The sequence below is a fragment of the Cupressus sempervirens genome, chromosome 10 (genome assembly GCF_028749045.1).
Source record: "Cupressus sempervirens isolate cs-2001-9-10 chromosome 10, ASM2874904v1, whole genome shotgun sequence".
NCBI lineage: Eukaryota > Viridiplantae > Streptophyta > Pinopsida > Cupressales > Cupressaceae > Cupressus > Cupressus sempervirens.
The window spans coordinates 517,713,653-517,741,557 of record NC_143127.1 but is presented as its reverse complement, the minus strand read 5'-3'; the positions used below and the strand labels follow the sequence as shown (position 1 = coordinate 517,741,557).

The 27,905-nt window shown below is 36.7% G+C and overlaps 1 protein-coding gene and 1 pseudogene across 1 annotated transcript in view; one reads left to right on the top strand and one right to left on the bottom strand.

The window, feature by feature from the left end:
• The window catches only part of LOC149534923 (Prolyl oligopeptidase family protein), a 147,749-nt gene extending 120,818 nt beyond the window's left edge, over nucleotides 1-26,931 (bottom strand). The window contains exons 1-5 of the mRNA XM_089804285.1: nucleotides 26,399-26,931; nucleotides 26,146-26,324; nucleotides 2,722-2,944; nucleotides 2,462-2,603; nucleotides 2,183-2,380 (exon numbers count right to left, since the gene is read on the bottom strand). Of these exons, the coding sequence (XP_089660411.1) occupies nucleotides 2,183-2,380; nucleotides 2,462-2,603; nucleotides 2,722-2,944; nucleotides 26,146-26,324; nucleotides 26,399-26,715 (1,059 nt within the window). The 5' untranslated portion in view covers nucleotides 26,716-26,931. The remainder of the gene's footprint in view (nucleotides 1-2,182; nucleotides 2,381-2,461; nucleotides 2,604-2,721; nucleotides 2,945-26,145; nucleotides 26,325-26,398) is intronic.
• On the top strand, nucleotides 5,741-6,514 carry LOC149534924 (peroxisomal targeting signal type 2 receptor pseudogene; annotated as a pseudogene).
• Nucleotides 26,932-27,905: the final 974 nt, after the last annotated feature.

Genomic DNA, 27,905 nt, shown 5'->3' with positions numbered 1-27,905 from the left:
TCTGCCTGGCAGTATATGACAATAAAATATTCACTTTTGCAGCACTGTAACGACTTTGAAACTATATTCTATGGGAACATATGCACAGGGGTATGACGTCCATCACATCCCTGCTGTCCAAGGTACTTTGAGATTCGGTGGGCACATCCTTTTTTTCAGAATTTAACAGCTTGCATTATGTGTGCATAAAATTTCAAAAACATAACATTTTGAGGAACAAATGCTAAAAAAGTCTAAAAAGATAACAGCAGATATGACTGTCATCACAACATTTTATTTCCTTTTTAAAATTCCATCTTGTCATAGTTTGTTTAAGTTTCCCCACAGCACCCTTGAAATTGAGGACAAAAAATTACTGTCACTGAAACTATGTCCCTGCCCCAAAATCTTGGAAAAATGCCACTTAAGAATTCAATCTTCTTAATAGGATCCTTTCAAATATCTTTACATCAATAACTGAAGCAAGATTGTAGAGCTTCAAGGATTTTGATCCAACTAGTAAGTTTCTTCACACCATATTCAACTATAAAACATATCAAACTCCTACATATCATGCGGACAGTAAATTGAAAATTAGCTGAGCACTCATAATTTAAACAAGTCAAAGACATCAGCAACTTGCCAACAACATTTTATAAAACTTGTGGTAGTTTTTGATATAAACTCGTGATTTTTCATGAAGAACTCACCGAAATCAATACAGTTTTTTTCTTTGATAGGAGGTCTCTTTAGATACAAAATCATAAAGAAAAATTCAGGCTTCCTCAGTGTTAATATTGCCCTCAAATTAGATCTGTACAAGCAGGACAAATCAATTGTTGCTAAGTGCAATAAGGAACCATAAATGTCACTAGGAATCAGTGCGTGCAACTGGATGGTTGAAGTTTAAAGTGACAGCCTCCACACAGGCGAGGAGCTCCAAATACAACCAATAAGGCATACTGTGCTACATAAGCATCTGCAAGTTGATGTTTGGGAGCTTTCTGTAGGGATGTCTTTGTTTGCTGATTACATGTCATTTTGTTGTTCTGTCAAACCTTTAGCTTCTTTGTAAGCAATTTTGGAAATATCAAGCCATATTGAATTAGTCAGGCCCCTGCTTTGTGGCTTGTAAATGATGAGTTACTGTAAATTTGAGCCTTTTTGTTAACTCTAGTCTTTATTTTCATTGCATTTTTTTGGCCTTCTCTTGCAAATCAATTGAGAGAAGGGAAAGGCCCTACAAGCTTCAAATTCAATAAATTAACATTTAAAACTTTAAGTAATAATATTTAATATTAGCTGGCCAACCAAGAATAATAATGAATAAATCCTTAAAAGTGTTGTTTTAGGCTTAGAGATGAACAGAATGTTGCATGTGGAAATTATATGATTTTTTATTATTTTGTTCGCTATATTCAACATCACTGAATCATCCAGATGTAACCCTGTTTATAGATAGAAGTTGTAACAGAATCAGGTACCAACAAAAATCACAAAAAGAATGAGGTATTTTTTAGATTTTTTTTGGGTATTGATTTTAACTCAAAGCCAAATCGAAATTGACAGATATGGATTTTTTTTTGAATTTTTTTATATTGTGATGAAAAAAAACTCCTCTCCATTTCGTTGTCTTAAAATGAAAAATTAAAACACTAACAATGTTATAGATTATAACATTCCTAAAGTTAGTGTGTATTTTCACTGGTGAGGGCTACTATTAATGTAGTCCTATATGTTAATAATTTGCATACCATTTATAGTTTTTGATAAAGTTTGTCTTAAATGCCTCATGAAAGACTACAGTCTAAATATATGTTGTTAAAATAGCTTTTGTCAAGTCCCTGATGTAGACAGTTGCACCATCCATGGATGGCACAATGGCAAACAGATTGCTATTTTGTTTTCTTAATTTAAAGACAATGACACTAAGCAAAACAACATACTGATATTTCCAACTTCAGGAAAAAAGTAGTCAGATTGTGTACAGTTGCCAAATATTTTAGGAAATATGTTCTATTTGTGGTTAAATAAATAACTAAAATTCCCAGTATTTTATGTTTTTGAACAAATTGCATATTAAATTAGTGAAACATTCCTTACATGTAGAAAGATCCTCAAATTTCTGCAAATCATTATATAGCTATGCATAGCTACTCAATATATTGGGATAACAGATTAAGACAAATAAACAAATGTGGACCTCCCAATTGTCTGATTTGGATGCTCCAACAGGGTGACGAAGCAAATAATGTCCATCAACAAAATTTCCATCTCTTGGGGCATCTGTAAACATATATAGATATCCTTGATGATGCTCCAATAAGCAATGTACAGCAGGGTCACATTCCCATACTTTATGCAGCCCAGCACCAAGGTTCATTGTATCTAGTATATAAACCTATTGCCACACATGCACAGAGATTATTTGGTAGTGAAATAAATAAATGCCAAAAAAATTGAGAAAATAAGATAAACTTACCTGCAACGATTTGCTTGAGGAGCAAGTGACAGTGATAAACTGGTAGTCTTTGGTGCCTCTAATAGTTAGATATGCAGTATCATCAAATTCCTCTATTAACAAGGTATCAGGTTCACTCGATTCCAAAACACTAAAGAAGGCCCTGGTAATAAAAGCAAAAAATATTAATAAAGATGGAGAACCATATTTTAAAAGAAGAATAAATACAAGGTCAAGAATGAAATTAAACTTTGATTGCAGTTAACCAAAACATGACATACCGAGATGGTCTGTTTGAGTTGTTTAATACAGTGTAAAATAAAACATGTCCATCCTTTGACCATGCCAACGTATCAACACGATCAATTCTTGGTTTGTGGAGTAGAGATCCAGCATTCAAATCCTTAACACATAAAGTGAAAAAGCCCTTATCCATTACATAGATTGAATATGCAAGAAAGCGATGATCTGGAGATATTTCACACATATCTTCATATGCAAAACCTGTAGGTAGTGAATGACATGATTTTGAAAGCCCGTGGCAAAATCCCAATCAATCATAACTAAATTTCAATCCAGAACAACCTTAAGCATATTCCACCAAGTTTATCTTCTGGTGAAACAACTACACATCAAAATAAATCTGTGTATAATTGGATAGAACTTTCTCTTTGGATAGTTTCTTCTCCCATCAGTGCACTTCATAGAAGCTCATAGTAAATATTCTTATACAAGGGCAAAGTAACATATGATCAAGCTCCAGTATTGATAACAAACTTCTAAGATAATACAAAACATTAGAACAAATTTAATTTTACAGAGCGTAATTTTTCAGGATGTTCTTGCAAGAAATTTTTTCACAAGTAAAAGAGTCTTTAAAGAATCAGTACAATGTCCAAAAACATAAAACAAATTGAATTATGCTGAAAAATGCCAGCTAGTTGTTTGGGGATACCAAGTGAGGACCATGGTGATTTTAATCAATTCCTACATACAGAGATTATCATCCTAGATATCCATATTGCTTGTCTAGAACTTAGATGGCTAGATAGACATCCATCTTACTCTCACTTAGGATCACTTAAAGTTCAATGGTAGATGTGACCAAGTCATCTGTCAACAAAGAGTCAGTGAGAGCAACCTAGTTTTCTCAGCATAAGGGCAAAATGGAGCTTAAGTGTTTTTATTTTTGCTTTCTGAAAGAAATAATAAGCTTTTAGTCTAAGAAATACAACATTCTTTGTACTGTAGCTTCATAATATACTAGGCACAGATTCCTGAGCTCGTTTTTACTTGCATTTCCCTTTTAGAGTGGCAATGCCAAGCAAGAAACACAGCATTTACTTACCACTTTATGTCCTTTACACATGTCATGGTTTGGTGAGTTAATTCCTTGCATAATCACCATTTTGGAGTGGTGTCGTCACTTGGAACAAATGACATAATTGCAGAAATTATTACATTTCTGGCCAGACTTCCACCACTGCATTGCCAGTTGGGATGTTCCTTTCTCAGAATTTAAGTGATTGGGAGATCTGTAGTCTATTTATCTATTTCTCAATTAGGAAAATAATTTATAATAATATTATGTCAATAATTTATTCTGAATAAGAATAAAATTAGGGCAAAAAGTTATAATAATATTTTTAAACATTGTAAAAGGGAAAACATACATAATATTTATTATATTGTAAAATGGGATGTCCAAATGGAGTATAATGATGCCTTATGAAATATTTTATTAAAGTGAAGTTTTTGGTGAAAGAGGATTCAAATTAGAGCTAAAAATGTTCAAAGGAAAGCATACATTGTTGATTAAAGTCAAACCCCTTCTCAGAGAGTTGGCACTTGTGTTCATCTTCTCACACTTGAATGTGTTGAAGATTGTAGCTGCAATGGAGATCTTTATCTCTGATAGAATTAATACCTCCATTTTGTGTCAACCATTGGAGAAGATATTTATGATAATATTTGAGATAATATTATATGAAAGACATATATCATACAAAGATCATGCATTTGGAAATGTCAAGAATCTTGTATTTGGAAATTGAAGAGAACTTCGGTTGTGATATGAAGGGTTTTTAAGTTTTATATATATACATGATTGCCTTGTGTGAAGAGTATCACATCAAGTGGTAAGCATTATACTTGAACATTTATTGTCAATGAAAAAAATATTTTTCTGGTGTGGCTGGGTTTTTCCTTTCAAGTAGAAGGGTTTTCCCAAGATAAGTTCTTGTGTCTTTTGTGCCTTTTTATCCTACTTTTTTCTTATTGTTGCCTATCATTATTTCTAGGCAAAACATTAACATGGTATCAGAGCCAGGTTAGAAAACAGCACATAAGGGAGTTTCTCTTGTTTTAGTTTTTTTTCTATTGCTGATTGCATCGAGTATATTTGTTCACAATATGTAATTGTTAAGAATTGTAGCTGCGAGAGAGCTCTGATTACCTGGTTACTACTGCATGCATCAATTTATGTTACTAATATTTGTCTATGGCCCGTCAAGAACACTCTTCTGTTCAAGTTTGTTATTCTAAGTATTACATTCCTTGTCTTCATTTTTACTGGTATTGTATTATATTCCTTGACTCCATGTTTTCACATTATCATGCAGCTTCAGTTTTTGTATGGCTTCAATTTTACCGGCACCATGTTTCCAGCAGCTAAATGACTTCATATCATCATGCAAATTTAATTTTTGACTGGACTGCGTAGGGAATTTATTTTTGTTATCCTTTGTATGTACCAGTTATGTGGTGTTGGTGCCTCTTCATGGTCGTCAGTGATTCATTATGGTTTTATTAATATATATACTTTGTATGTCACATCATTCCTTTTGTAATGTCTGACGCTTGGATATGGAAGCATCGATTTTGCTTTGTTTGTTTTAATGTTATCTTGATTGTTACAGAAGGTGCTCTCTCGACAATATAGCATTTTGCAAATGATTTCTGGTATCATCTCTATTATTGTAATGTTTTGGGTGTGTCATTTGTCTCTGCAATTTCAAATATTGATATTTTCGGGTGAAGAATGTGCAACAGAAAAATTCAACTCTGCTTAGGATTGCTTCAGTAAGGCTGAATACAGTCAGTGATTCATTCTGAAGATATTTATGATATGCCTCATATGAATTACAGTCAAAGGTTCTCATAAATCTACAATTTCTGCAAAAGCTTCTGGAAATGAATATGATTGAAGGGGGTGATGCACTGGCGTTCATTACCAGCAGCCATATCCTTTTCATCTTCTCTGCTGCCACCTCTGAAAGTTGATTCTTGCATGTGTTTACAACTGCCTTTAATGGGTATGCTGTCAAGTTTAGCCCCTTTATGGAGACTTGTTTGGCCGTTGCAATGGCCCAGAATTATGGTATTATCAGCAATGGTTGGCAGCATGTTTTGGAACTCACACCCAATGGAATCATTGAGTTTTGTGCTTTGATACAGCAGACAGGCTGTACAACAGTATATGGTCTGAGTCCAATAAAAATCTAGTCATTTCGGCCAGTGGTGATGATAGTGTCAAAAATTTTGGGATGATACAATTAGGCTCTGAACAATCGATAGACCCCAGTCGATGCGTGTATTTAGTGTGTCTATGCAGCAGTTCGGAACCCAAGACATGCTGATGTTTTCGCTTCGGCTTCAGCAGATTGCACTAGGAGGATTTGAGATGGGAAAGAACCCAATCATAATTTCAGTTCACAAGATTCTCTCTTTGGAACAAATACAATGATTGTATACTGGTGACTGAGTCTGTTGATAAACTGATAAAGGTATGGGATTTTAGGACATACAGGACTCCAATTACTATTTTGCAAGGGCACACATACGCGATCCGGAGGGTCAAATTTTCGCCTCGTCAACAGAATCTACTTGCATCTTGCTCTTATGATATGACTGTGTATGTGGGATTATAATGCTCCACATGATGCTCTTTTAGATCACTATGATCATCATTCTGAGATTGATCTAGGAATGGATACAAGTGTTCTTGTGGAAGGTCTATTAGCAAGCATTGGATGGGATGAAATGTTTGTCTAGCAGTATGAAATGGATCCTTGAACTTTGTAAAAAGATGCCTTGAGTCTATGTGTTTCAAATATAAGGCGGCAATTTCCTTTCCTACATCTCACTACAAAGAGATAAGTATCCTATGATTATGAATTTTTGTTATGTAACTGAAATAGTGTATGCCTTTAGCATTGATCTCTATGATAAGTTGACTTTATGAGTTATTATTAATCTCTCATGGTTGTGGGACAGATCAAGAAGCAATGGGGTGATGAGAGATTATATACAAAGTAATGCAAATTGTATGGGGACGCTCCTTGCAGTTTTGGACAGAATTGACGATGCATATCTTCATTAAAAGAGAAAGATTATATACAGGAAATGATACTCAAAGGGAGACTATTTGGATTCAGAGGGAGGTTGCATCTAATTCCTTGCATGCTTATGTGACAGTGTAACCACTAAAGCTCCTTGTTTGGTCAAAATTGGAATCAGCTATCCTATTGTGGTGATCAAAGTTGTCCTTGCTGAGAGGGAGCCTATGTAGAGATGGAATCTCAGCCATTCTTATACATGATGTTAATGAGTTCTTCTTTGTGAAGGAGAAGTTCAAGGTGAAACCACCCTCTATGAGTAGGTATGGTGGACCACCCTCTACAAGTAGGCATGGTGGAAATACATTCTTCTCTGGGAGAAGTCTGAGGTGAAAGCCCTCATTCCGCACTCTTTGAGTAGGTATGGTGGATCCACCCTCTGCAAGTAGGCTTGGTGGAAATGCATTCTCTAGGAGAAGTCTAAGGTGAAAGCCCTTGTTCCACCCATTGCAAGTAGGTATGGTGGATTCACCCTCTGTGAGTAGGCATGGTGGAAGTCATGTGTGTGACACCATGACTTTAATCTTATACTTTTATGGTTCACCCTCTAGAAGTAGCTATGGTGAATAGTGTTATGCTGAGATAACAATGTTTTATTGAGAAATTTTGCAATGAGAATTGGTTATTAACATTTTTGGTTGCAGCTATGAGTGCCTACCATACTAAAGATCTCTCTCTTGCTTGGGAGTGTTGAAGATTATAGCTGCCATAGAGATCTTTACTCTGATATTGTCATATGATTTATTCAATATATCTTCATTTTGGCTTCCATTGAAATTGAGATAATGGCTTTGTATTGCGTCAACAGCTAGACAAGAGATATATGATGATATTTTGGTCATATTCATTTGTATCTTTCTTATAACCAAGTGAGCACAGTGTGGCATCCAAGTTGTGCTAGGTGTCTCACTCTAAATATCTAACATTTTATTATATGAAGAGACATGCGACCTACAAAGAGACATGTGTTTGGAAATATGAAGAGACTATGAAGAGACTCGCATTAGAAAAATGAAGAGACTTTCAGTTATGATACGAAGAGTCTCTCAATTCAATATATATATATGATTGCTTTGAGTGATAAGAATTATGTTCAATTGAAAGCATTGTACTTGTACCTCTATTATTTAATATAAAAAATATTTTTCTTGTGCAGTTTGGTTTTACACCCTCAACTTGGAGGGTTTTCCCAAGATAAATTGTTGTGTATTTGTGTCTTATTGTTCATCATTTTGTTAATTGTTGTTTATCTTTATTTACAGGCAAAACATTAGCAGATCCTCTACCAAATAGGGACCAATCATGACAGCGCCATCACCTAGTAAAGGTTTGGTTGGGAATGCGAGGAATATTAAGGAACCCCCTTTTAGAGGAAAAAATAGTGTTAAAGTTGGAATGATGAAAGATCTAGTGGCAAGAGAGCAGTTAGAGAACTCTGTATTCAAATGAGACTATGGGAGAATTTGTCCAAAAAGAAAGGGAATACTAGACTCTCAAAGGTGCTAAGCAAAGTTGGACGAATGTTCAAAGGAAAAAGAAGAAAAACGTAATCAATCTCAACATGCTTCTTCGCTGACATTCTTATGATAGAGCAATATTTCAAAGTTATATGTGCTCTTCTATAATCCCACTATGTCTCTTTCCTTTTCCTCTGTGACCTCACCTAGTACAAGCCAGGCTAAATTTTCTTGCTCTTTAATTAAAAGGCCGCAGCCCCTATGCTGCTATTTACTTTTTAAGAAAAATTTGATCTGCAAGTGTTGCAATGATACATGTTGGCATTTGATTATCATTACCAAATATTCCCTACTTATTTAAAAAATTGAATAAGTAGGAATTTTTTGAAACAATAGAGGGTTTAGAAAATAATTGAAAAGGGTCATTACAATGGTATCAAAGCTTTGATCTTGCCAACCTATAAGATGAGATAAGATAATAATACTAATGTCCAACAAAAAACCACAAGGGTTTATGGGACTGAGCATACAAACAAATGAGCTGGCCACAGCAAGAGCACCAAACAATGACTAAGAAGAAACAAAACAAGACACGAAATCAAGAAAACCAAGGTAAGGACTAAGGATCCTTTTTTGGTACAAAGAAATCAGTCACAGAAGGATATAACTGTGGATGATTCAGATTCGTAAATCGTCGCCGAGAACCGCTGGAGGAGTGTTGCTGCCTGGAGAGACTGGTACAGTGTCTAACCGATCTGGAGGGAGTGATACTGGATGGCCTTTTCACACCCCGTGAAGGAGATTGGAACTAACAATTTTAATGCAACTCACTAAAAGAGACATTATATAGTCATCATAAAGAACACAGAAGGTAGCAAAGTTAGGGTGGAGAAACAGAAGAAAAATAAATGGGGAAAAGGTGGTTTTGACAAATGAAAAACAGAAAATCAACATAATGCTATTGTCAACATTTGTCAAGGTCAACAACAAATGAGAGATCTCGTGACACAAGTATTACAGACAATGTTGAATTTGGGTATCCCAAGGCCAATTAAAACTCCTACAGGTGAAGAAAGTGCTACTGTAAATAATAGAACCATGGTTAATTCCACATCTAGGTCTTTCCAAACTAAGTTCTTACAAAGAGAAGAACGACAACCAAAGAACGGAGTGAAATCAAACTGGAAATAACATTGGAGTTTATTTTAATGAACATAGAGCTCTTGGACCTGAATCTCACCATTTTTTGCAAATTGAAGACAGACTAGACAAAGAGTGAAAGAAGGCAAATGCAAATCAGCTCATAGACAACTGCAGCATTGAAATATCTCAAACCGGATATTTACTAGATTTTTCCTCAAAATATATTCAGAACTAAACATATTCAGATGTATTACAAAACACAATAGAAATCCGCAAAAACTCCAATGGATATTAAATCGTTCTTTCTCAAAATGATACTCAGCATTCAAGCATATAAAAATGCATTACAAACCCACAATATAAAACCAGAAAACTCTCATAAAATTCCTCAAACATGTTATTGCATTATACAACAGTAACACACACTCAAAGAAGAACCTATAAGCGCATATGAGACACCTGAAGTGACGTGTCCACGGACAATAGTTTTGCGTCCGCTATCTACCGAGACAAGGGGCTATGTCCTCACACTAGCTGAAAGATGAAGCTTACCAAATACTCTCGCAAAGGGAGGGACTGAAATCTGAATAATAAATCAAGCATGCCAAATGAATGAGTCCCATCTCCTTTTATCTTTATAGTTGTGACTCTTCGACACCCTTCCTGGCCTTTCATCTTATCTCTCTTTGTCCTATTTAGCCCACTTGATAATATTAAAGTGACCTTTTATAATTTGAGTCTACGCTCTCCAAGTCAAATTTAATATTATACAAATGTGTCTTTAACTTTTCTAATGTCCCAATAAAGGGACATTACAAGCATTGATTGGGTAAGCTAACCATCCTTGCTTTGGATAGTGCAAAGTACAAACAAATGTACAACTCATGCTTGGGATACATATTTTTCATTAAACCCCATGTATGAAAACGAGGTTATAAAATTTGCTACCTTTTATTGTAAGACATTGTTCCTTCATCCCTTGGGACCTATGTTTTTGTTAAGTTTTCTATTCCAGTTGCTGAAGTGAGTTATATTTGTCAAAGCTAACCTCCAAATCACCAACGTAGAAACTTGCACCCTGCATAACATCTTCTACGTGATTGCGAGAAGGCTGCAAATCAATGGTAGTTGACTGTTCTTCTATTTCAAGACCCTCTATTCGATGATTTTGGTCTGCCAAAAATTCTTCATAAACACATTTGCGTTGGTCTTTTGCAAGGAGATCCTGAACCAATTCCAAATACTTTCTTTTTGCCATATCAATCTTATTTTGCTACTCTAGATGAAAATCCACATAATCACTAAATGATAAATCATTCTAAATTCGGGTAGGAAGTTCTTTATACTCTCTATAAATGTCAAGTATTTATGCTCTTATAGCGGATTCAGAATTCTGGGCTAATTGCTCTTGTGGCTTCATAGTATTTTTCATGATTTAATCCTAGCCCTGTATTTTTTCCCTAGGTAAACTACTTGCTTGTGCAAGTGAGTGTTCAAAAGTGCTCACTTGCGACACCAAATGTAATCACTAAAATTATCCACTGCTTAGGAGATCTTTATTTCCTACACAAGAACCTTTTCCAAGATCTCTAGTTTGCAAATCAGATTTTAACATTGTTGGTGTTGGACTTAAATCCAAATCAATGTCACTCTTGCTTAATCCAAATCCTGTTTACTCATCAAATGCTATGAAATGGCCACATTAACCAAATGCTTGGACTAAGGGTCTCATTCCTAAAATTAACATCTTCTTTTGGGTCCTGCTTCAAAATAAAATCCTGACCCTTGATAACTTGTAGAAAAGAGGTATAAATTTGGTGAATAGGTGTATTTTATGCAAGAATGGATTTGAAGATAGAGACCACCTGTTTTTGAACTGCTCTTATACCCAGCAAGTCTGGACTGAGATCCTAATGTATTGGAACTTGACCTGGGTTCATCAAAACAATGTGGAATCTTCTTTTAAAAGCTGGAAATGCCCTTCTAAGAATTCTGATGTTCAATTCCTATGGAAAATTACTCTTCCTCATCTCTAGTGGGGTATTTGGAAAGAAAGAAATAATAGAATTTTTAGAAACAGAGAGGTTCCAGGATGGGTGCTTGGTCAGAATATTATTAGAGCTTTTAAGGAGAATTTCAGATCTCTGAAGAACCCTGATCAAACCTTTCCTATTGATAATCCAATGCTTTCTGAAAATCCTAAACTTCAAACTGATAACCCAAGATTGACCATCTCTTGGAGTTCCCCCCCTAATGGTTGGATTAAATGAAACTTTGATGGTGCTGCTAAGGGCAACTCGGGAAGTGCGGGTTGTGGAGGTGTGTTGAGAGATCATATGGGAAATGTTAAAGATGCTATAGCAATCCCTATAGGCCGGACTAATAGTCACATTGCTGAAGCAACGGCTGCCCTTTATACTATGAAAATTGCCGTGGATTTGGGATGTCCGAATTTATGGTTGGAAGGTGACTCTTTAAATATTGTTAATATCCTAAATAATAAAAGTTCTATCTCATGGTCGATAGAGGCCACAATCAAGGAGATCAAATACCTTATTCAAAAATTTGAAAAACTTGTCATATCCCATACCTTTCGGGAGGCCAACGGTGTTGCTGATTGGATAGCCAACTATGCTGTCCTAACGGGGCAAATGGTGAGGTGGACCGATGAATTAACTAACCAAGTTGATCTCAAAGCAATTATTCATTATGAAGCCATCCATGCACAAATGGGAAAGATTTGTAAAGATTAGATAGTTAATGATTTCGTGGAGTGATCATATTATTGCCAGATTTTCTTCCCCAAGGAAGTACACTCAAATGAATTCGATGTGGTTTTCGCACGTATATTCGAAAAAGGGAGTCTCTTTTGATGGGACGAAAAACAGTTTTCATTTTAAACCTTTCATTCTCTGCATCCGATTACTCTGGTTTGAGTGCGTTCTCTATTCTCTGCAGATGGGGGGCGAACCGCGCAAGCAAGAACCAAAAAACTGTGATGCCTGGAAGGCCCGTGAGGATGTATGGAAAATTCTGCAGAAAGGAAATGTGACTTGTTATCTGGAGCGACTCAAAGGTTTTAAGCCACACATCACTACGACTTTCTTTAAGAACTGGTCTAATGACAAAGTCACTCTCCATGGTGTTACTGTGAAACTTATGGAGGATTTTATTGCAGAGATCATAGGGCTCCCCACGGCAGGCATAAAATTCACCAAGCAAACCAGTATTTCAAATGCAGCCTACAAAAAGTTTCCGAAAACGAAAGATTGGGAGAAGCAACTGGAAAAGAGTGGTGATTTCTTCGATGTGCATCAGATAAAGGAGATCTGGAGGGATGTTCTTTGCTGTATCCGTGAGTATTTCATACTTGATCGAAGAAGTAAAAGAGTTCATAAATGCCACTTTGTTTTTTTAAATCACTTTAGACACAAAGATAGAATATCTTTCCCCTTCTATTTGCGGTTTTCTTTACTTCATAGTTTAGAAGCTCATAAGAAGGAGTCCAGACCCATTTTACATGAAGGGCTGATTCTTCTTATTGAGGGGTATTGTAAAAATAAACACATTGCCTCTACTCTCTCTAAGGACAAGAAGAAGGACTACATTAAGAGTAAGAAGGGTGACTCTGTTAAAGGTAAAGATAAAGCCCTGAATTTGAAACCCTCGGCTTCTCAAAAACAAGAGGATGAGGAGTCTGAGACTGAGAAATCGAAAAGCCGTGAGAATATTAACCCTGAGGATGAGGATGATACTGACGCCAGGGATTTAAGCTCTAATTTGGACGGGTACTTGGAGACTGAAGGTAATAATGAAAAAGGGAAAGAGGAAGCCAATAGTGAAGGTAATTCTAAACAGAGTAAATCTGTTAATGAGGGTAACCAGGCTATATCTAGTGGGGGTGATAAAGCGGAAGATAACACTGTCGGGAACCCTGTTGAGAAGAGTAAGGAGAACCATACGGCTAAGACTGCTTCTCCTGTCAAGGGGATAGAGGAAGAAAAAAGGAAGGACTCTGCTCACATAGAGGACTCTGTCGGGGCTCGAAAGGAGGATCAAACGGAAATGGAGGATAAAAATGACAATGTCCGCTCCCCCCCACAGAGACTGCTGAAGATGATAGCGATTCAATGCAGAGGGATACCATGCTCACCTTCCTGCATTCTACAAAGGTTAAAGCCGACACCATGCTCAAAGTAGATTCCTGGATCTATAATGAAATGATGGGTTTGAAGAAAAAGGTGGAAATTCTATAACAAAACCAGGATACTATCAATGCCAAACTTAGCCAACTGGAAGGGCAGATGGGAGACATCCCTAACAAACTTAACAACTATGAGCAGAACCTCAGAATGTTAATCAAGGAGAGTGGCACTAAGATGGAGCAGGTCACCTTGAGTATATGTGCGGCCGCTGCAAGCCTGGGCAAAAGGGCTAATGAAGAAATCACTTCGGCTGAGGGTCCGAGCAAAAGAACAAGGCAGAGCTCGAGGAAGAGTGCAATGAAAGTTGTTGCTACTTCGATTGCTAATACCATTCAAGAGACTGCAGCAATTGGTAAGGAAGCTGCTAAAATGATCTTAGAGCTGCAATAGTGGCTCTAGGTCAGGTTCTCTGGTTTTGTTCCTGTCTGGTGCTGGTTACTGGTTGGGGTCTCTGGTCCTGGTTTTTGGTTTTTCTCGTGTAGACTGTTAGTGGTTCCAGGTCCCTGTAAAACCTGGTTTAGTTTGTTTTTGGACTTTTCTAGTGGTTTCAAGTCCCTGTAAAACCTGATTTTGATACTGTTCTACAGTTTGTTGCAGGTTTCTTTTTCTTGTTGGGCTGTAATGCTTTATCTTTCTGCTTTTTGTTAAAGGGTTTCAGGGTCCCTTCAAAACCTGCTTTTACCGTAATCTAAAACCAATGAAACTGAAACTTCAAGCAAGTTCAGGATTAGTAGCTTGAAATATAAAATGGTGATAACAATTTACATTCATGATAGTGAACCAATTACTGTTATAAAATATGCTGATGACAAAGTTCCAATTTCTTGTGAAGTTTAATCAAGCATGCAGTATCTAATATGCGAAATGAGTAAATATTGAACAGACCTGCTATTATTGGTGGGTGTCGATATGGAAATCTGATTGTGCTATAAGTGCCCGCCTAGCGTCCACTTCTAGACACCTAGTCACTATGTCATTTTCCACTATGGAGTCTACTCAGCCCGACTGCGACCAAACTCCTCTTCACAGTCTCTAGATTTCATACGGTTACAACTATACTGGTTGTACGTTTCTTGAGGAATGGTGAGGTTGTCTTCTTCAATGTCATGCGCTATTTCACGAGTTACTGTCAAGATGCCTAGACGTCTAGTAATTCCCTTAGTTACTGCATATTGTTCCTGCTATCAACCTTACCCTGTCGCTACTCAAATGAAGATATTCACTTGCGATATCTACTATGGAGAAAGTCTGAGCTATCGTCTAGCTACTCCCATCTGCTACATATTCTGCTACTGTGATTCACTACTAGGAAAATAATTAACTTCATCCCGCAACCATCAAATTTTATAAATTTGAAGTAACTGCTCCACTATACATCAAATGTCTCTGTACCCCCCAGCGGTTTTAGGCATGATACCAGCACACTCCTGTAGGCTCAAATAGTAATGTGATAATTCCAAACCGTGCACTACAACTTCTTTCCTTGTATTGTTCGGCAACAAGTATTAGAGACTTCCCTCCACAATATTACAAATGGCTAAGTTATATAAAGACTACCAATATTGTAAAGGTTTGGATATAACAAGGAAGCGTTACCTCCCAGTCTTCGGCTAATTCATCAAACTTACTAAAGATTAAGAAAATATCATTGCTGCTACCAATGATTCCCAGCTCAACATATGGTGGTCGTATGCAAGTTTTTAATCTTTTTTTGTAACTATCAACTCTCTCTAATGCCAAAGAATCTCATGGCAGATATGACCAATCTCGGTAACGTTTTGACATCTCCCTACTGCAAATCAAATATTTACATCAATATTGGGTGAATATCATGCAACGACCTCCCAAATCTACCCCGTAGACGGCAGACCTGCATAAAATGGGTTATTTGCCAACACCTGGAATATGCATTCGCTTCCATAAACCTACAGCAAAGCCATTCATGGACCTACCTTCAGTTAACTCTTACAATGGAACTCAATTCCTTTCAAGTTCAACAACACACTCAAAGGGGTAACTATCTTCCGGCACCCCCAGCTACTACTCGAAGCTTCTCAAAGTAATTGCAAACGTGTGGTAGTTCACAATTATGGGAAAATGAAGAGACGTGGTTCCAAAAAAAGGATTAGATTCCTGTCTCTCATTGCAATTTCGTAACTGATAGAATGCTACGTTTCTTAAGGACTTTTTGTCACCGCTATCGTCCCTCTGCACAGACTATATTCACGACACACAAACCTCAATGATACTTCCTAAGATGATCAACCGACCCCTTAGCTAGTCTCCTTCGCACGACTGTATCTTTGTAGTCATTCACCAAGATAGGTCACACTAATACCCAGTGACCACCAATATTATCGATTCAGCCTCCAAATCTAGCACGGTGAATTTATATCCATGGGAGTGGAAGTTAATAGCTCCTTTCTCCTCTGTCTTTATTTTCCTTAGAGGCCTGACACCACAAAATTATTTGTCCCAATAACTGTAGAGGAAGGAGTTTTTTGCTTGCAACCCGACTCTCCAACACCCAACAACAGAAAGCAAAATTAAATACATATGTTTCCAACACTTTGTACATGACTAGCAAGCTATTTTGGGTTCATGAATATTGTTCAGAACCAAATTTGACCAACAACTTATAAAATTTCCATGTAGTAACACGATGAATATGCTCTTTGTATGTACCGATAATTCCACTCTTACGCCATGACTTAAGAAGAAGAAACTTTTTGCATTTGCAATGAGCTCTTGTGGCCAGCCAATATTCCAGTGTCCATCAAATCATGATGAGCCACGCACTTAATACTAGTCCAATACAAACACAATGCTAAGTTTGTCTCAAATCTTCCTTCTTCCAGCTCATTGTGAGTTCTAAGGATGTTGTTTCACCCGCATGCAACTTCAACACTTCATATATGTAATGCCCAAAGATACCAAGTTGGCTTCCACCACCATCAAAACCACTATACCTGATTCAATTTTCTGGTAATTACGAACTGGGGTCAAACTCCTCGTTACAGATTTGCTTTGAGATTGAGGATGATTTCCCTCAAAAACTTCAATTGTGTAATCTTCCTCTCTCGAAGCACACGTACGAATTTTCAGAAATGGACCAAACTCTGGTTGGGTCTACGTCCAACCACAAGTTCTGAAATATCCCCGACTGGTTGCTTCTTGTGGTAAAGACAACTCAAGCCAATTTTCAACTCATTGTATGAATCTCAAAACTGACTCTTAGACTCTCCAAAAGTTCTTCACAAGCTAGCAGGGAAACCCTCTTTGATTGAACCTCTGGTTATACCCAACAGGTTGGCAGGAACTAGGCTCTAATACCACTGAAATATCCCAAACCAGATATTTACTGGATTTTTCCTCAGAATATATCTAGAACTATGTAGATGTATTACAAAACACAATAGAAATCCACAGAAACTCCAACGGATATTAAATCGTTCTTTCTCAAAATGATACTTAGTATTCGAGCATATAAAAATGAATTATAAACCCACAATATAAAACCAGAAAACTCTCATAAAATTCCTCAAATGTGTTATTGCATTATACAACAACAATACAATAACCAGCATTCAAAATCCAATCTTAAACACAAAATTTATAGTCAGATTGGAACACTCAAAGAAGAACCTATAGGCGCATACAAGACACCTGAAGTGACGTCTCCATGGACAATGTGTTTGCATCTACTGTCTGTCGGCACGAGGGGCTACGTCCTCACACTAGCTGAAAGCTGAAGCTTTCTGAATACTCTCGCAAAGAGAGAGACTGAAATCTGAATAATAAATCAAGCATGCCAAATGAATGAGTCTCATCTCCTTTTATCTTTACAGTTGTGACTCTTCGACTCCCTTCCTAGCCTTTCGTCTTATCTCTCTTTGTCCTATTTAGCCCACTTTATAATATTGAAGTGACCTTTTATAATTTGAGTCTACGCTCTCCAAGTCAAATTTAATATTATAAAAATATGTCTTTTAACTTTTCTAATGTCCCAAAAAAGGGGCATTACAAGCATTGATTGGGTAAGCTAACCATCCTTGCTTTGGAGAGTGCAAAGTATAAACAAATGTACAATTCATGCTCGGGATACATATTTTCATTAAACCCCATGTATGAAAATGAGGTCATATTCTACGACATTGTTTCTTCATCCCTTGGGACCTATGTTTTTTTTTTATATTCCAATTGCTAAAGTGAGCTATATTTGAACATGTTTACCTCATGCAAAAAAATTGATGTACAAAAATCATATTGATATATATGGAGGCATAAACCCTTATTTAGAAACTTGCTCTTAATTTGAGATAGGGAAAGTCAAAATTTTGAAGCCTAAAACACCGACCAATATCTCAAAAGTATACAAAAGCATTATTTATTAATTAGACCAATAAGATGATTTTATTTACTCTACATCTAATATCTTGATATGCATGGAGTTTTCAATTGGTGGACACATGGCACACATAACCTTCAATGATATTGCTCAAATGGGTTGTCAAGTTGTTCAAAGGGATAATTTGATGTCACCAATAAGCTTAGAGGTTTGGAAGAATCATATGATGCTTTCAGATGTTATTTGTAGCTTCCAGTTTGGGTTCCAAATTCTTGAATGGAGTGTCTATTTTTAGTAAGTCACCCAATATGTTTATTTATCATCTTTCGTCATCAAGATCACTCCTACAAAGTCGATTTTAATTCTGATGCATTTTGACCATTATTGCTAATTGGGTGCATTATTGAGCTATATTTAATTGATTTCACTAATGTTGCCATTTTAGTTAAATATATTTATCACGCGGCTCAATGTTATAGCTTGTTGGAAAGAGGATGGAAAGTTTTAAATAGTGGGATGCTTAGGAGCAACTTTAAGTTATAAGTTACTATAACTAAATTAATGATTTAACTTTATCATTATTTTCATTAATTAAATAAGGGACTGTAGAGGCCAAATATTAACTTAACGGTTGAGCCTTTATTATTTAATGCTACACTTATAAAAGGTGGTCTCTTAACAAAAGAAAAATAAGTATTTCAAAAAAAAAGCGAAAAAAGCTAAAAAGTGATTTTATAACAAAGCAAGGAAAAAGAGGAAAAAACATTTGCAAAAAAGGGAAAAAATGTGTTTTTCCAAAAAATCTCTAAAAAACTATAAAAGGAGGATTTGGCACTCTCATTTAGATATGTTGAATTTGATTTTGATATTGCTCATGTCTTGCAGGAGATTGCTTCTTCATTTTTGGTTTGTGAGTACAAAAACCCTTGGTAGCAACATTCTCAATGTTGTCGAGAGATACAATCTGGAGAATACTTTGAGATTTTATTCAAACGACACATTTGGGCATATTGGAGGTTACATATCAAAGTTTTTAGAGCTTATTGTATATCAGATTTAAAGAGAATCAATTCTCCACGAGGATGTGTCCTTTATGTTTTTACCCTCGTTCAAGTGCCAAGGACAGTATGGGGACAGATTTTGAAGCACGTTGCCCATCCCCAATGTGTATGAAATTCCAGAAACATTGTAGAGATGCCTTTAGAGTGGTCGGGTACATGGGGGACAGCCAAAAATACTCAGGACTTTAAGCCATCCCCTACAGCCTAGAGCACTTTTCATAGACCAGTTTAAAAAGAACATATTTTTTAGTTTGAAGAAAAAATATGCTAGTCATTGCCACAAGGGAAGCCAAACCACATTAAAGAATACCAAAGCCTAATCTAAGCATAGAATAACCAAAAAGAAGGGTAATAAAATTTATTTTCACAAGGAGTGAACAGCAGTTGAAAGAAGAGATTGGGGCATCAAATCTACATGATTTAGATTCTTAGACCCGCCATCTGTTGATTATGGATAGTGATATATTATTACATTTTTGTAGTTCTATGTTTATTGTTTACAATTTATGTCATTTCATGGCTGAAACATGGAGAATTCCCTCTTTTTTAACAGTTGTCCTTTGCTGTCTCCTAAAAATGACCCAAAACAATCACCATACCAGAATTGCATGTCGTCGTCCCTTGCCATCCCCATCCCAAAGACTCAGGGGAACATAGAGAATAGATTTGGAGATGATTGTAGAAGTTTTATGTCCCATCCCTACCACTTCTTGAGGAGCCACGTGAGGTTTCTAGGACAGCCACTGGGATTTGTAAGTGCTAGAATTTGCATTTATTAGAGTCCTTGCTGCTCTTTCTCATTTCCAAAGCTAGCCATCCATCCTGGAACCATTTGGCACCTTTGGAATAGATATTTTGAGAGCAGCTTCAATTATTTGCTGGCTGCATTTTGTGGGTATGTGGGATTTTGATATGTTATGTCATTTTTGAATTAGGATGTCATTTTATTTGATAAATATTGAAAAAATTAGATCATGAATTAAATCTAGAATTTCAGTTGTGTTATTTCTGAGTTTTGTTCATTCTTTTGAGTTTGTAAAGGTGCTACAATATTATCTTCTTATCTGTACTATTATTAGCATTGCTTGTATTGGAAAAACAATTCAAACAACTTGAACACAATCAGAAAAAAAATAGAGCACAAACAAGACTGCATATTACACTAGCTTTGAGAAGCATTGGGTGAGATATTGTGTATGGTTCAACTCTAACCTCACAAGATACATTGTAGCTATTCCTTCTATGAGGAGTATCATATGGTCAACCAGTCACATGGGGTAAATTCTAAGAATGTAAGAATATTTCTGATAACTGCTAATTCTCATATCTGTTGTTTTGTGGGATATAAATTCAAATACTTGTGTTATGGGATACTTGGTTATTTACAACTTTCTCAACCGAATGGAATGGGACAAGATAACCACGTAAATCCATGGGGTAAAGAATCATAGATAGAACTCTCAACTTGATCACTAATCTTGTGATTTATAAGAGAAACTAAATTAAGCAACAATCATCATTGGTGTTTCAAATTGTTACTGCAATTTCTTTGTGTAGATTTTGTTTTAAACTAAACCCGTAAGTTTGGAATGCTAGATATCCATTTCTTTAAGTAATATAATTAAATATTGATATTCAAGGTTTCTAATCTAAATTAGTTTATTTCCTACTTAAACCCAAGAAATAGTAATTCCAACAAGCCATCTACATGTAAGGCAAAGTGAATGCCACAGCAATAACCCAAGTGTTGGACAAGATCATTCTCTTGAAGTAGTTGTGTTAATGTGGCTGTAAATGGATGAGATTGTTTGCACTCCTAAGTGATATTTGATGGAACAAATTCCCACTTGTATGGTTTAGCCAATGTTTACCAATAGCTGATAGTGTGAGAAACAAGCTATGCGACTAATGAAGGCAAGAATTTGTCAAGAAAAAGGCCAAGATTCTAACCCTACAAAGCAAAGAGATTCACTTTAACACTATGGACATAAACTAGGTAGATTCAACCCATGCTAAAGAGGTCAATCATACTACAAAAGCTAGTGAACATAAAAAATCCCTTCACCAATTATTTTTTCACCAATGCACTAAAACACTTAATACACAGAAGTGTTTACCATTTACTAATTAAAATTTCACGTTTTCCTCTATGCTTCACGAGAACATGTCTCCTAGCCTTTTTGGCCTACTCCCATCCCCAATATAGTACGGGGATGCAAGGACCTCATTTTCCTACCCCCCATCTAGCTCAGAAACGGTACCCAAAACATCAAGTAAGGTTAGCTTGGTACTGAGTTATAGAAATCCAAACCCCCGGGGGCACCTAGTTGTCTCTTGACCATCTCTAGAACAGACTCTTGTCCCCAACGGGCCAGCCTCAAAAAACAACAACTGAATATTAAAAAAGCACTTTTGTTAATCCCTTCCTTTGGTCAGCCCCACGTGTCTAATAAATGTTATTAAAATATTCCAAACCCTACTTTAAAAGATAAAACAACTAAAACACTAAAAAGAGTTCATTTTATCATTTGCTAAGAAGAAGTGAAGGAACAGCAATTTGTGAGGGAGTGAAGAGCAGTTGCAAGAGGAGGTTTTGGCATCAAATCTTCTTCATTAGATGTATGTTTCTCATTTTCCATTTGTTTATGGCTATTTCTTTTAAAGTTTTTCAAGTTTTGTAACACATAGGAAGAGCATTATGAGTTTATAATTTTTATTTTTTGACTGACAGCTCTATTGACATTTTAAAAAGAATAAAATCATAAGCAGCAATAGGAGTGAGGGAAGTAGTGATAGTATGGAAGTTGAATTTGAATAAACATCTCATAGTAGTAAACCTAGTAGTATGGCAGTCATGGGGAGGTCTTCAAGCAATGTGAATGTAGCAAGGGCAGCAACCTCTAACCAATGTAACATGGGGACTTGCACCCCCCTCCAAAACCCTCGAAGTACCCGTCCCTGAGACATCCCCACACCAGGTGCTTGAGTACCCAAGTACCCCCACCTCCACCATTCCGCAACCATGCTACCACTGGGATGGGTACTTGAAATTCTATTTGATTTTTGATTTTTGAATGTCACTTTTGGGTATGTAATATCTTACTATGTTGAATGTTCAATAGTTCTAGTTCATGTTGCAATTTTGCTATGTTCAATTATTTTAATTTGCTATGTTCTACTGAAAGATCATTCCATAACTAGCATTTTTATGTGCATACTATACAACACCCCTCCCTGCCCCATCCTCCCCTTGCCACTGTCCCCTAGCCATCACAAAAATGAGGCCCATTTTCCCCGTGTCCCGGAAAATCATCCTGACATACCCCAATACTAGGGTTAACACACATCTAACCCATTTGAGTATCCTTCCAAAGCCCTTAGAGACTTTGCAAAAGGCCCATTCAACCCCAATAGACTTCTCCTACAATTTACTAAAAGAGTTGATAAAAATAATGGGAAAAAAATTGAGAGGTAGTAGGATATGGGAGTGTCAGTTGTGCCACAAACAATACAAGGGCAGTTATACTACAGTCCACTGCCATCTTTTGTGGATAGGTGGTCAACGGGTAAAAGGTTGAAAGAAAAAAACACAAGTGCCAAAGTTTGAGGCAACTAGATTGCATTGAGGGATTGAAATTAAAAATAGGGACTTTAACAAAGAATGTGCAACTTACTTTGTCAATGGCTACAAGATCCATGGATGATCCTTCTCAGAGAGAAGAAAGTGCCACATCCACTTCTAGTAAAGGAAAGGCAAAGAAGAGTAAGAGAGGAACTAATATTGCTGATTTGTTTAATTTGCACGTACAAGAGGTGGCTAAATCATCTATCGCTAAATTTCATTACGTTCATGTTATATCATTCCAAGTCTCAAGTTCATATTTTAAACAAATATTTGAAGATATCTATGCTGTTGGTCCCTCATTTGTTCCCCATAGCAAACCTAAACTACACACCATTCTTAATAGAGTACTCCAAAGTGAGTAGTTTGATGGAGAATATGAGGCGTACATGGTTGAGGGATGGATACTCCATCATCATGGATAGGTGGACTGATATCAAACATCAGCCACTCATTAATCTTGTTGTCACTAGTGTAGCAGCCTCTTATTTTCTTAGAGCTATAGATTGCTCAATGAAAAGGAAGGATACAGCCTTCTGATTTCAGAATTTGAGAGATGTTATCAAAGAGGTTGGACCCTTTAATGTTGTGCAAGTAGTCATTGATTAAGCCTGGATGTGTAAGTTAGCTGGATTGATGGTGAAGGGTGTTTATAAGCACATTTTTTTGGACCCCATGTTGCATGCATGCATTAAGCAATACCTTCAAGAACATTGGGAAAATTGATTGGGTGAAGGCAATGGTGTCAAAGGCTAATGATGTGCAAATGTTAATTTGCAACCATCACACTTCTCTTGCATTGTCTAAGACATTTTCAAAGAAGGAACTCCTCAAGCCCATGGAGGCTAGATATGTCAGCTCCTTTATTTTGTTGGATAGGATGCCTAAGGTTCAAGAGGGTCTACAATCCATAATGATCAATGCAAAGTGGGGAAGATTGCACGAGTCAAATACACCAAAAGGAAGTAGTGTGAAACAATGAAATACTTGATGATAACTGGTGGTCCACGATAAGGTAAGAAAATTAGTATCGCTGATTTTAATAAAAAAAAATTGATTTTGGCATTTGCTGATTTTATTATTTAATAATTAAGATGTTTGCAAATTGTAACTTGTAACTTGTTTAATTGCCCATACATTTGCTCCTTCATTGAGCCTACTGTGCAAATCATTAGATATGTTGATATGGACATTCCTAGCATTGGAGAGATCTATAAGACTTTTGATAGCACGTTTGGGAAAATCAAGCAAGTTATTTATAGCAGGGATCCTACGTTGGAATTTTATGAGCATCTTAAGCCCTTTATGATGCGGTGGAGGAACATTATGAACACCCCGCTTCATATGGCAATCTATGCTCTCAATCCCAAATGGTATGCACCAAGACCTAGGAGACTAGCTCCATCTAGTGATAAAGAGGTGATTCTCAAGTTTTCAATTTCAATTTAAATAGCAAAGTAGATCTCTTATCGCTTCATTATTAAATGAGACTTTTTATGTGTTCAACTGGGGTGAAGGAAGGCTTCTTTAAGGCCCTTTCAAAAATGTACAATGAAAATGATGCTGCTAAACTTCACACTCAATGGCTCGCATTCACCAATCTTCATGGTCTAACCTTTGGCAAAACCAAAGCCAAGGACAGATAGAGCTACATTAGCTCAAAATTACTCTATTGAATGGCAGTCACAGCATAATAGGGATGCACTAGAGCTGAGCATACTTTTCATTCATCTTCTTTCACTAGTTTCCATTCCTATGTTAGAGAGGAATTGGTCCACATATAGCTTCATCCAATCAGCCAAGAGGGACAACCTTAACTCTAATCAATCGGAGAAATAAGTGGTTGTTCATAATGTGCCGTGGCTATAGGACTGGCAGAGTACTAGGTGTCGTCAGAATCCAGCCTTACATTGGGATTTCAATCCCAAAGATGCTTTGCAAATTGAGAGAATGACATACCCCCATGATTGGTTGGGGTTCCGTTGGTTGAGGAAGAGCCTCATCCTAGCAGTGACACAAATTCTAGTTCTGATTTTCATTTAGATCCCTAGATGTACCATGTGTTGTTTATGGACAATCATATATTTACTTAAATCTTGACATTATAAATACTTATGGACATCTGGTTATGGAGTTGGACTTCTATGCTTATTATTTAGTAGTTTAGTTATACTATGTCTACGATTTAGATTTTAAATTTTATGACATTTCATGCTTGAAACATGGAGCCTTTGGGCATTTTTGCTATATGTATGCCATGTATTGACAATGACCGCATTTAATTTTTTGTTAATTTGCTTATTGACTCACATGTGAAATCTCAATGCAAGTCTAATGCTCTATATTAAGCTTCTAAAAATGTCTATGATGAATGTTTTATAAATGTTAAGTTATGCATCTCTCTCTCTCTCTCTCTCTCTCTCTCTCTCTCTCTCTCTCTATATATATATATATATATATATATATACATATATATAAAATATTCCCCTAATTTTTACATCGTCCTCTAAAAACTGGCCCTGAAGAGTACATGTACCAGAAACACATCCTGCCATCCCCTTCCCCAAAACTCCGTGGGGCATAGATTTTTTCTATCAGCATGTTTGGCAACTACTAAATTCTTGTATGTCTCTAAGGCTGTCCCATCTGTGAGTGGTTTAGGTAATCGTAGAACATCTTAATACTTATGCAATTGTCTTGACTGTTAAGCTACGGAGAAGGTACTGTGTTGTTTGATGACCAGCAAACATATGGGATTACAAGAAACGAACAGGAGCAGCTCATGAAATACACTGACCATGAACACAATAATCCAGGAGTCACTCCAAAAGGAAAATGAGCTGTCTTGTACGCATGCTCTTATATCAGACATCGATAGTTCTGGAAAATAGCAAAATAGCTTCCTCAATTTTTTATTGCAAACCAGAAATACACTGTGACTTTAAAGTGCCAAAAAATAAATGTGGGCGAATCGGCAGTCAATTATCAACAAAAAAAAATGTATTGATGAGCATCAAGCTAAAAAGAATTGTCTGATGTGTGCAATGCTTCTGGAAATTTGATTGTTTGAAATTTTTGCTTCTGGAAATTCAAACACAATCAAATTTCCAGAAGCAATGCACACATCTAGATGAATTGTGGAAATATGCTAAATCTTAGAAGTGTCTGAGTTTTGCTACATTGCAGAGAGATTTGTAGTGCATGTGAAACGTTCCTTTTACCTTAAGAGTTGAGAAACGTGATTAGTCAGACAATTCATTGCCTGACGAACAAGAAGTTTTCACGGTGCATGAGATGAGTCAAAATTCTGTTAAAGTACATATATTGTATGCACGACGATGTTTCTGATCGCATTCAAGAATCAGATGATCCATCATCTTGTTAATGATAAATATGTAATATCTGGTAAATAATTTTACCATGTACCTCTTAATTCTTTTTATTTCATTAGCATTAAGAAATGTGAACGTACCTCCAGACTGTTGGGCCACTTCATTGAAATCAAGCAACCTCTGTTCTATTTTTTGGCCTGTTTTAAAATCAAATCCTGAAGCGGGAGTATTGTTCCATGAAAATTCTTCATTGGCACTTGCAAGCCTCCGGCATAACATCGGATACGCTTTTCCATGAGCTATGCGCTTGTAGTACACCCTGTGCGCATAAAGTTGAGAGGCAGAGACAGAGAAAAAACGGCAGGCAAAACATATAACGAAAATAGTGTTTACCAGGGGCCCCAGCGGAGAGGAGTAGAGCAAAGATCATTGTACATTCTGGAAGCCATCTCGAACTGCAACCTGTGCTGCAATTTCAGAGTGTCCGACATGACGGCCTCCGTGTAATTCTGTTCCTGCTCGATCAACATCTTCATGTGCCGCATCGCCACCTTGTCGTCCAGATTGCTCATCCAATGGTAAGAATCCTCCCATTGTTTTCCGTGGAGGCTCATGGGAAACGCCTTCTTCGGGGGATTTGGAGGCAAGGGATGTGAAGTCTTCTTTGCCCTGCTTATGTCTTTTAACCGCCATACTCTTCGATGTGCCATGTTATCAATTCAGCTATCTTCTGGAGACAGGGTAGGGTTTGCCCTCCAAGAATACATCTTTGCGCTGCAACAGATGATTGTGTCTGCGGAAAACACGAAGCCAGAAATTTGAAACGGGGGAAAGAGTTCAGAGAAATAATCTTATTAGCAATTACCGCCATGAACTTCATTAGCTGAAATATTTTTGTTCGCCACCTCAGTCCTCTTTGCTAGATTTTTCAGGCTGGTTTAGTGCACTTAATTCAATTTTTTATTTTTATGTTTTTTTTTAAAGCTTGAACTTTTCCAATAATTAAGGTAAATTTATACACTCGCTAGATATTAAAGAACTATGCAACATTTTTTATGAGGAGTTGTTCTAGTTTGTTAATTTATATCAAAGTACATTATTTTTGAAAAGAAGGGGTGGGAGGAGTGAGATCACTTCTTAAAAGTCAAAAGGATACATCATAGAGAATAAAATATACAATTCAAATAAAAAAGCACATCTAATATTTGAAGAGCGAAAATTAGAAAAAAAAGTCGGTAAGTTGCAAGAGTAAAAGTAGAAAGCGAGGGTAAGAGTGAGGGCAGCAGATCTATGTCATTCATTCAACTTCATACATTAGTAGAGTTTGAGGTGTCATCCAAGAGGGACCGCCCCTCTTATGTAGCAATGTATTTTGCATCATTGTCTTCATAAGAAGGTGAGATTGCCAAACCAAGTAGGGAACCATTTAGACAAGTTAGGCCACCCTTTATCCCTATCAAAGTTGGCCAACAATTATCACCACCACCATTGGGCTCACACCCCTCAATCTTGCCTAAAGGTAGAGGCTTCATGTAGTGGAGAAGCAAAACACTGCCTATCAAACCCATTTGTGTACCAATCTAGTGGCGACGAGCCTAAGATAGCGGGACTTGAGAGTGATGACTCGAAAAGCTACCACCACATTGGCAACTTCAAGGTAGAGAATGATCATGTGACACAGACTTTGTCGAAAGAGATTTTGACAACCATACAAGGGGCACTTCCCCAATACTCACAAAGTTCTTGAAGGTGGGCCACCTCCAAAGTGTTAGGATTAACATCTCCCTTACAGTAAAACCCTATGGCATTGTTCCAGCATCTTGGAAAGTGTCTTAAGGTACTTATGATGTATTGGTTAAATAATCTCTAATATTTATTTCTTGTTATTGTTTGTAGTACT